This window comes from Oncorhynchus mykiss, chromosome 19 (genome assembly GCF_013265735.2).
Source record: "Oncorhynchus mykiss isolate Arlee chromosome 19, USDA_OmykA_1.1, whole genome shotgun sequence".
Classification (NCBI taxonomy): domain Eukaryota; kingdom Metazoa; phylum Chordata; class Actinopteri; order Salmoniformes; family Salmonidae; genus Oncorhynchus; species Oncorhynchus mykiss.
Genome location: NC_048583.1, coordinates 18,569,675 through 18,580,766, shown reverse-complemented (window position 1 = coordinate 18,580,766; position 11,092 = coordinate 18,569,675). Strand labels below are relative to the sequence as shown.

General features: G+C 44.1%; 1 protein-coding gene across 9 annotated transcripts in view; it reads left to right on the top strand.

The window, feature by feature from the left end:
* The first annotated feature begins 1,373 nt into the window (after positions 1-1,373).
* LOC110497459 (protocadherin Fat 1) overlaps positions 1,374-11,092 on the top strand; it is a 103,998-nt gene continuing 94,279 nt past the window's right edge. For 8 of the 9 annotated variants that reach the window (XR_005037671.1, XR_005037672.1, XM_036954386.1 and 5 more), the window contains exons 1-2: positions 2,880-3,032; positions 5,029-8,318. Coding sequence is in view for 7 of the 9 variants with exons in the window: in XM_036954386.1 (XP_036810281.1) it covers positions 5,057-8,318 (3,262 nt within the window). In the remaining 2 variants the exon portion in view is untranslated. Of the gene's footprint in view, positions 1,644-2,879; positions 3,033-5,028; positions 8,319-11,092 lie in introns of those variants that run through there. The other variant, XM_036954381.1, reaches the window with a different exon arrangement.

Sequence of the window (11,092 nt, the reverse complement as noted above, 5' to 3'; positions counted from 1 at the left end):
ACAAAACAACAAACGAAGAACCACCCGTGAAGCTTACAGGGCTATAGTGCCACTAACAAAAGTCACTACCCACCCTGAAAGGAGGGAAAAAGGGCTACCTAAGTATGATTCCCAATCAGAGACAACGATTAACAGCTGTCCCTGATTGAGAACCATACCCGGCCAAAACAAAGAAATACCAAAACATAGAAAATAGAACATAGAATGCCCACCCAAATCACACCCTGACCAAACCAAAATAGAGACATAAAAAGCTCTCTAAGGTCAGGGCGTGACAGTCATGGTCCGTGTCGAGTGCCAAGCTAGAGGGTAGGTACTACAACTTAAAGCATAAGTTAAAGTGGGGTTTGAGCACCCTAACCACAACTCTTCTCGAGTCCTTGTTTTAATCCCTGTGATATGTCTGTCAATAGCCAACTGTCAATCATCCTTTTCACAAAAGAATGTTGACAAAGAATGTAGGCTGAAACCCCAATGGAGATAACAAACATTACCCCCACAAGCTGATCTTCACTCCTCCATTTAATAGTCATGGTTGGGATTGGATAATCTCTCACACAGAGAGAGAGAGAGAGAGAGCGAGAGAGAGAGAGAGAGAGATGCGCACGCAATCAGAGCAACAAGATTTGTGGCTGTTGCCATGTGAAAAGGGCAACCAGTGGAGCACAAACAGCATTGTAAATACCACCAATATTATCTTCCCCTACTTTTCATACTACAACTATTTTCACATTGCTAAAACACTGTACATGGCTGATAATACAGGGCGAACACTTGAAATATTTACTGTTAAATTATAATATTTTTTTAAATTCATGTTGTTTAATGAGGTATTGGTGAATGGACATAGGACAGGGATCAGTATGCACCAGATGACTGGTTCGCATCACACTCAAACGTGCGCTTGAGGGTGTGTTAGTTTGTGGCCGACCTGCCCACAGCATGGGGTTAACTTCTGGTATGTGGCTGTGACTGCACTGTGGAATAGTAGTCTGTGTTTGGGTTTTCCACTTTCATGCATGTTGACGCTATATATAAAGGGTGTATAACATATTTTCCATAGATTGCATTTTACAGTCATTTTCTGAGTTCATGCAGACATTTTCAGCCTTATGCAACCATATAACATACATTATAAACTATGGTTGTGTAGGCTATGTTCAACAGGGAAAGTAATTGTTATGGTCCTGTAGCAAAGCAATTGAGCATTACCAACGAGTGAATCATTTTGGCTATTTTATTCTTTCAGACTCCTAGTCGCTTTTCTTTCTAGTTGAACTTGTATGGGAATCAGCAAGGAAAGCAACGAAGGCGTGTGAGCCTCGTTACGTCACTGCTTCCTAAAACCGAGGCATCCCGGTAGAAACAGTAGGCTACACTGCTGTTAAACGGAGGTTGCAGCCGAAGTGCACGCAGATGAACGATTGTGGACTCCAAAGTGCCATACACGCTTGATGAAAATGTCGCTTTTACGGATTTCGGAGGAGTTGAAAATGTAAATAATGTGGAATAACCGGTGTCGGATTGGTTCCTGTGTGTCACTTTATCGTTTTCTGCGACATGCTCGCAAACAGAATTTGTCAACATTTTCTGGGATTTATTTGAACAGAACTTTGGAGAGGTAGCGTCATCCAGCTCGTCTGGTAAGTAATCTAGGAAATAGCATTGCTTTACACTGATAGCGTAACGATAATGTATTGCATAAAACAATTGAAAATAGCAAGAGTCTTTCCTAATGATCATCATCAACATTATTGACTTGATAAACTTCCAAGGAGGCTTTAACAGTACATTTTACTGGTAGCCTATGCTTCACAATCTCCAAGATTCCACACACACACACACACACACACACACACACACACACACACACACACGCACACACACACACACACACACACACACACACACACACACACACACACACACACACACACACACACACACTATAAAGTTATGGGTGAGCAGCAGCATGTGCCGTCCAGAGCGCAGTGCTTTGGAGAGAAAATAGCCTGAACAATAGTGAGAGAGCGCCATCAATCGCATACCGGTCACACTCCCATGCGCACGAATTCGGGAATAAGATATTATTGCACATTTATCACTACGACTATTCCAACGTGAAGATTTGAATACCATGCGTGTAAATGTGCACTGCCTCTCGTTGCACACGTCGAAATTAAATTTGAGGTTGTAAATAGGAAAACACTTTTTTCCCCCACATAGGCTCATAATAAAACGTTGTAGGATATTTGAACCTCACTACTGTATTGGCCATTGTTTAGATTAATAGGGACACCATTCACACAAACGGTATTTAAAAAAAATCAAACCTACACCCCAAAAACTATTTCAATTTGCTTGGATTACCTCAAACCATATTGGCACCGTGCGTAAATGTGCCAAAACATTGTGTAAGTCTACATTGGGGGAATACATTGTAATGTTCACTTTATGGATGCATGTAACATGCAATCATATAGGATAATAGTGCATAGGTATTGGCATGATTTTTCCCTATGAAATTATATTTTAAATTATTTGCCTATGAATATATCCAGCCTGCATCACATCCGGCAGTGATTGGGAGTCCCATAGGGTGGCGCACAATTGGCCCAGCGTCGTCCGGGTTTGACCGGAGTAGGCCGTCACTGTAAATAATACATTGTACTTAAACTGACTTGCCTAGTTAAATAAAGGTTACATAAAAATACATAATAATAGTAATTATAGCCTAGGAAGGAATAAATCACTGAAATTAGATTAGGAAATAGAGCCGATCAAAATGAACCGTTATCTCGGTTCTTAAAGCGGGGGAGCGAGCTGGTTGTTTTATCTTCATGCCAGCAAAGTAGATCCGGGCGTGCGCAACGCGGAGAGATACTGGGCGAATTCAGTGTTGAAGAAAGGGAGCAACGAGAAGAAGTGGAAAGAGTCGCGGAGAGGGAAGTCCACGTAGTTACCATGCAGACATTCGTACCTTACAAACTACATGAAAAACCGCCAAATCCACGCCGTTAATGAGGCAATAGGTATGTAATGTGATGTGTTTGTTGTAGCGCTTTCCCTGTGAATGAGCAAGTTGTTTTTGTGGTTTGTGAATTGGAGTTAATAAAAGTTGAGATAGTCCGACAGGACTAGTTCTCTGTCAGTGGCGCTCGAGCAGTGGACAGAAATCACAGAGCCTTTTCCTTCCTCCAGTGAAGTTTTACGTTTTAAAGTGTTTAGGAAAGGAATTAAATAGACTACTATCGAAATGAGAGGCTTTGGAAGTTGGTCACTGTTTTACGCTTTTTGTTTATGTGTGGGAATCGTTTTACACATTGTGTTGTGTTGGCGGTTCGGGCATTGTTGCCATTTCTTTAAACAATCCATACATCTGGCTCCCGCACGGCTGCGGTGTCTACCTACGTGAAATGAATTGGAATGGGGACCGCTGGTGGATGTGTTGGACAATTAAACAACAGACAGCAAGCAATGATTTTCACGAAGCTTTAGTTTTTGTCTTTTGCCACCCTCCAAGAATATGAATTCAGCAAAAAAAAGTTCATTATTCTATATAACATGGGAAAACATGTAAATATCTTTTTTTTTTTTTGTTTTTTTTCATTCTTTGATTTGCCAGGAATAGCCTAGTTCAGCAGTCGAAAAATCCTGGATGTGTATACAGACTTAGTTAAAAAAAAAAAACATTGTACATGTATTTATTTTACTTACGATTGCTTACTAACCTGATATTACCGTGCCATAAAGCCCTACACTCAAGACATGAATAGATATCCTAATCCTCAGGGGGGAAAAAATATATCCTCAAGGCATACTTTTTTGGTTGTTGAAAGTTCTCATGCATGCATTATGCTACTAGCCTCATAAAATGTATAGATGTAGTCTATTGCCCACATACATTCAGCATGATCTAAGGCAGCAGGACAGCAGTGTCCGTCATTAGGCTGGGATGTGCTTTTCCGGATGGCAACCCTCTAAAAGCCCAAAGAGCAGCGCTGTGTTTATTATAGCACAGCCTACTAGAGAGAAAGTAGAAAAGCTCAGGAACTAAGGCCCCAGAGTCAGTGTAGAAACAGCTTTTCGGGCTAGAATTCAGTTGTTTTGATCATACACTATTTCCAGGCATAATAATGTACTTGTAATATACATGTGAAATCCAATATGAGCACAAACCTGTATGCCTGAATGTCACTTCCTTTCGTGTTAGACCGTCTATTTTGAGTCAGTTTGCATATCTGGTTATGCGAGGACAGTACCACTTTTCCACCATTTCCAACCCTTTCTTCGTGTAATGTATCTGTTTGAGCTATTTTTTTATAATGACATGTAGATCAAAGCATTTCAAAGATGTGCAATTAAAGGCTGGTTGAAGGAATAGTGAAATCTGCTTATCATAGCTTTGAAGTCCGTTTTCGCTTGACCTGTAATGGAATAAGTGAGACTTGAATGCCTTACAGCTATTTGGTCATTACCAATGACCCCCGTCATCATTTCTACATAGAGGGTTGAATTAAATTAGTATATGTTCTGAAGTGAAGAGACTGGTCTCTGAATTGTGCTTTGAAACAGTAAAACATATTTACGTAGTGTGTCTTTTCTGTTAAACCTGTTGCTGAAATATTAAGAGGAATGCCGGCTAAGATAAATAAGTTATTTGGCCTATATCTTTTCTCCTTCTTCCCCTCTAACATAACACCCATTCATCAGCCTGACCATCATTTGTCATGCCATTTAAAGGAGTCCATTGAGGCTCACAGTAAAGAGAGGGATAAGGTTAGAGACCTTTGTCGAGCAGATATTAACAGCAGCCATTCACCGTGCCACTGTAAAACCACAGTTCTCTTAGGAAGGTTCAACATTTAGCCCTTTTGCTTGTTAGCATAAAGACATATTTTATTATGCTCTTAAATTTTAAGCACTGATCCATCCCTATTGAGATTTTCTGAAAAAGTAATTAAATGTTTAATTTTATGTTTATTTATTTTTAGCTTGATTCTAACCTTATTTTTTGTGTGTCTCCAGGTGGTTTGGTAGAGAACACGGTACGAAAATGGGGAAATACTTGACTTCACTGCTCGTGCTGCTCCTGCAGCTCCTCTGCGGCTGCACAGGGAACCAAAGGACGGAGAAGGCATTGGTCCTGCAGTTCACTCACTCTGTTTACAATGCCACCATATACGAGAACTCTGCTGCTAAGACCTACTTAGAGAGTCATGCGAAGATGGGCATCTACATCACAGACCCCACCTGGGAGATACGGTACAAAATAGTGTCAGGAGACAATGAGAACCTTTTCAAAGCAGAGGACTACGTCCTGGGAGACTTTAGTTTCCTGAGGATAAGGACCAAAGGAGGCAGCACTGCCATTCTGAACCGGGAGGTTAAAGACCACTACTTGCTCACTGTCAAAGCCGTGGAGAGGGGCACCAACGTGGAGGCTCGCACCCGAGTCAAGGTCCAGGTCCAGGACACCAACGATCTGAGGCCTCTGTTCTCTCCCACCTCCTACAGCGTCTCGCTGCTCGAGAACACGGCCATACGGACCAGTGTGGCCAAGGTCACAGCCACGGACGCCGACATTGGGACGAACGGGGAGTACTACTACAGCTTCCGGGAGTGGACAGATATGTTCGCCGTCCACCCCACAAGCGGGGTGGTGACGCTGACGGGCAAGCTGGATCACGCTGAGACCAAGCTGTATGACCTGGAGATCCTGGCTGTGGACCGAGGCATGAAGCTCTACGGCAGCAGCGGCTTCAGTAGCATGGCCAAGCTGACGGTGAGGGTGGAGCAGGCCAACGAGCATGCGCCTGTCATCACCGCCGTCACCCTGGCGCCCTCGGGCACTGACCGCGACCCTACCTATGCCATAGTGACCGTTGAGGACAACGACCAGGGACCAAATGGGGAGATTGCGTCGTTGAGCGTGGTGGCGGGCGACCCCCTCCAGCAGTTTAAGGCCCTGAGAACTAGTCCCGGGAGCAAGGAGTACAAAATCAAAGCGGTCAAGGATGTAGACTGGGACACCCAGACTTTCGGATACAACCTCACGTTACAGGCCAAGGACAAAGGAAGCCCCCCACAGTTTTCTTCAGCGAAAGTGGTACATGTAACATCCCCACAGTTTAAAGTGGGCCCCCCTAAATTCGAACGTGCTGTTTATAGGGTCAATCTCAGTGAGTTTGCCCCTCTCCATACACCTGTTGCCATGGTAACTGCCTTGCCAAAGTATCCACAGTTAAAGTATGCTTTCAGATATAAGGCAGAGAAGAATCGTTTTGCTATTAATCCAGACACTGGCTTAATCACCACAACTGGACCCATCTATGCAGATCATGCCACACAATTTGAACTACAAGTTATTACCAGTGACAAAAAGGCAGCGACTAAGGTGATCATTGACATTATAGATGTTAACAATAATGCCCCTGAGTTCCAACGGACCTCGTACAAGGCCACTGTGGATGAGAATGTACCCGTAGGGACCAATGTGTTAGCAGTGAAAGCCACTGATCTGGACAGTGGCGAGAACGGATATGTGACCTACAGCATTGCCAACGTGAGCCCGCAGCCGTTTGTCATCGACTACTTCTCTGGTGTCATCAGCACCTCAGAGGAGCTGGATTATGAGCTGATGCCAAGGATTTATAATCTCAAAATTAGGGCTTCAGACTGGGGTACCCCTTTCCGTCGGGAGGTGGAGGCATCAGTTACTGTCACACTGAATAACCTGAATGACAATAAGCCTCTATTCGAAAACGTCGATTGTGATGTCACGGTGCCTAGAGACCATGGCGTGGGAGAGCAGATAACGACGGTGTCTGCTATTGACGCAGACGAATTGCAGCTCGTGCGGTACGACATAAAAGCTGGGAATGATCTTGATCTCTTTGAGTTGAACTCCAACTCGGGTGTGCTTTCTTTGAAACGAACACTGAGCGAGGGGGAGGCAGCTAAAGTGTCCTTCCATAGCTTACACATCAGAGCCAGTGATGGAGAGCATGAGACTGAACCAATGACTATGAACATCACTGTCATCACAGCTCGCAAGCCTGTCCAACTGAAGTGCGTCGACACTGGGGTTGCTACCATGTTGGCAGAAAAGCTGCTTCATGGCACTAAGATCCAAGCCCCAACTGAGCCCGACGATAACTTCATGGACATCCATTCGGTTAACCGCTACTCCCCTCAGTTTGCAGAGTCCTTCCCCAGTGTCATTGAGGTCAAAGAGGACCTTCCGGTTGGGGCTAGGGTAGTCCATCTGAGCGCCTCAGACACAGACAGTGGTTTTAACGGAAAACTGGTGTACGTTATTTCAGGAGGAGATACAGAGAGTCGTTTCATTGTAGATATGAACACCGGTTGGCTTTTGGTTCACACTCCACTGGACAGGGAAACGACGGACCACTACACACTGAACGTCACAGTCTACGATCTAGGAATACCCCAGAAGTCCTCCTCCCGTCTTTTAGACGTTAAGATCTTGGATGCTAACGATAATAGTCCGCAGTTCTTGCAAGACTCATATTCGTTGGAAATAAGTGAAAACACACCAGTGGGGACTGAAATCGTCCAGGTGGATTCCACCGATAAGGACCAGGGAGATAACGGAGTAATCAGGTATTCAATTGTGGCCGACACTGACCAGTTTGCCATTGACGAGCTGACTGGAGTAGTGACGGTGAAAAAGACGCTGGATCGCGAGGTGCACCCGGTTTACATTCTGAAGATTGCTGCACGTGACCAGGCCGTTAATGAACCTCAACTTGTGTCTACAGTGTTGCTAAAGGTCATTCTCGAGGACATCAATGACAATCCTCCCAAATTCATCCCGTCAAATTACGGCGTGAAGGTGAGGGAGGACCTCCCGATCGGCACTGTGATTATGTGGCTGGAGGCTCACGACCCGGATGTCGGGCTGTTCAGTCAGGTACGGTACAGCCTCATCGATAACGGGGATGGCAACTTCGATGTGGACAAAGTCAGCGGCGCGGTACGCATCCTGCAGAATCTGGATTACGAGAAAAAGCAGGTGTACAACCTCACGGCGAAAGCCAAGGACAAAGGGAAGCCCATTTCCTTATCGTCAACATGCTTTATTGAGGTGGATGTAGTGGACGTAAACGAGAATCTGTATCGCCCGTGGTTCCCCTCGTTTGTGGATAAGGGATTTATAAAAGAGGACGTCCTCATTGGGACATCTGTAATGAAAGTAACGGCTCAGGACGAAGACAAAGGAAGAGACGGAGAAATACACTACTCCATACGGGACGGTTCTGGCCTAGGGATATTCACCATTGATGAAGAGACTGGTGAGTTTCTCACTTTCTTTTTTCATCTGTCATTACCATATTGCCCCTATGTGGAGGCCCATTATGTTTATAATTTATTATTTAAGGCACCAAATGGGCATGCATGAATTGTAAATGACTGGGATGCAAAATGGGGTGCAATCCCCTGTATCTGTGCAGACTGTGCTCTTCTGCCCATGCCCCCCCCCCCCCCCCCCGAAATATCAGCGGTGGGGGTAAATAGTGAATAGAGGTGAGGTTCGCTTCCTGGAGAACTGCTAAGCTTCCTGATTCCTTTCATTTTTCTGTCTGAGCAAAGAGAATTGATGTCAGGAACAGCTGGAGCAGCTGTCTCCTAGACCTGTAGTAGACATTCCAAACTAGTTGCCGTGGAATTAAGAGGGTTGCTTAGGGATTTTACCCACTGACTCCCACTTTCCCACACGAGCACTGTTGTGCTGAACACTGCATTTTGTTTCAATGTTGAAAAACGAGTCATATGCAAATTTAATAATGCTTCATGCTGGCTCATCCCACATGAGATGGAAATTGTTTGCACAATGAAATAGTTATTTTTCTGTGATTGTCATATCTGCTTTAGTATTGCAAATCTAAATGGTTGTGTTGCTGGCGATATGCATTTGCTGGCCTCTTTGTGGTCTTACAAGGAAAGTAGTAATACTTTTTTTTCAGCTGATCACGGACGTTAAAACACCTGTGCCAAGGGTTTAAAAATAAACAGTCTGGAATTCAAACGGTTTTGCCACAAAAAGCTACTGGTCACCCCCGTTTTGGGTGCGTCAGACCTGAATGCTGCCCTTCGTTTTTAAACATAGGTACCATTCTCTGGGTGGCTTAGTGCCAGTTTTCCCTTTTTAAAATGTATTTCTGCATAGGAATATACATATTTAATGTAAAAATGAAACTTGATGCATAAAACATTAGGTTTTTAGCATATATGTAGTCTATCCCCTAAGTCTGGAAGTTCAATGCAAAGTCTCTGGAAATGTAATTTACAGATTTTAAAGTAACTAAATGAGAAATTGACGAGAGAATGTTAATTTAGATTCAGGTGGAGGCATACACTTTATTAAGTGGAGTAAATTAGTTGGGCCTTCCATGAACCTGTGGGGAAATCACACTTTCTTTGCTGGTAAATTTAGCATGACGGGATGAGCTGGCATGAAGCATTGCTCCTTAAGGACCATCTGTCGGCTATTGTGCCTGTCCAGTCTTAGTGTGATTGTTCTCTCTGGGGTAGTTGTCAGATTGTTGCTTGTAGATAATTCTACCTCTTTTGTTCAAAGATACGGAGGGAAAATGTAAATAGAGCAAACTGGAGCGAGCCTTTGATTCTTAAAATGCAATTTGAAACTCATCTGAGATTGGTTTAAAAATGGCTTCGGTCCCACTCATCAAAGTTTTAGAAACTTTCTCACACACAATTCACTCTTTAGGGAATTGACATTTGAAACAAAGTTTTTATATTTAGGCAACAGAGATTTCTGCTCTGTGGTTTGTTAGTTGAGACTCGGCCCTTGGCTTGGGGCTGTGGATCTTGGGACAAATCTCTGAAGTGTTCTTGTTTCCGTAAGGGACACCCACTTCTTGTTTGATATCCCACTCCTGAATGTATTGGATGCAGGTCACCGGGAGCTCCTGACCTGCTCTTCCTCCCCTGCCCTCGACCTCCATGGCCTTCAGAGTGATTTATCAGGAGTGGCAATGATAGGATTGCCCTGCTATTCAGTCCCGTTGTTAGGGATCACAGCCAGAGCTGGTAGCAAACCAAATATGCCCAAGGCAATGGTGTGCCTCCTGGCAATTCATGCATTGACTGAAGGTGGTTTGTGGGGTTGGTCTGGTTCTGAGCAGGGGAAAGGGGGTGCAAGGTTACCACATGAGGATTATGCTCTACAAGAAATCGATGTCAAACAGACCCAGCATCACTTTCAACGAGTCATGCAGCCACATCTAGTGCTCTCCGACAAGTAGAAAAACAAGGGTTGAGAAGAGAAGAAAACAAATGGAAAAGTGCTAAAACGAAAGGGTACATGCCAGAAACCACACACACACCTTAAGCTCTGGAAAAGTTTTTCTGAGGGGGCTAGTATGGGAAGGCTGGCTAGCATCTGTGGCTGGTTAAGTTAAATGCCGTTTGGAATCTCATGTTCTCCGTATATGCATGCTTTATTCATCCACTGTATCCTCTTGAAACCCCGGGTTTGAGAATGGAGGGGTAGTGATGAGGAATGTGCAATTGACAAGGTCTTCAGTGCCAATTTGACTCCCATACCTCTCGTCTTACCGCCAAGAAGATACCATTTTGGCTCTCAGTTTATCCCCTTAAGCCTAAATCTTGAACTTTATAGTTAGTTACCAGCTTAATTTAGTTCAGTGAACAGAGGCGGAAATTCATTTATGTAACTTCAGCTTTCAATATATATTTTTTAACCCGTTTCAGGGTTTTGTCTTTGCTAACAGCAGTATTTCAGCCATTTTTAGGCCAAGATAAGATTAACAAAACCCAGAAAGTTGTTACATCTAAGATAGGAATCAACATGTTTCCCCCTATCTAGTTCTTATAGCTGTCTACAGTCGGACAATATCTGCCAAACTGCCCATCTGGATCTCTGGCCCTTGTATATACGTCTGCACATCACACAAACATGTTTAGAGCTGGGGGCTATGTGGAGCCCTGGTGAGATGTTGTGTGCAGTCCAAGCTAATTCTGGCCTCGTGTGCTCAGACACTGCTGTTTGGGTTATCGAGCTAACGGGGGGCCTGACACACTT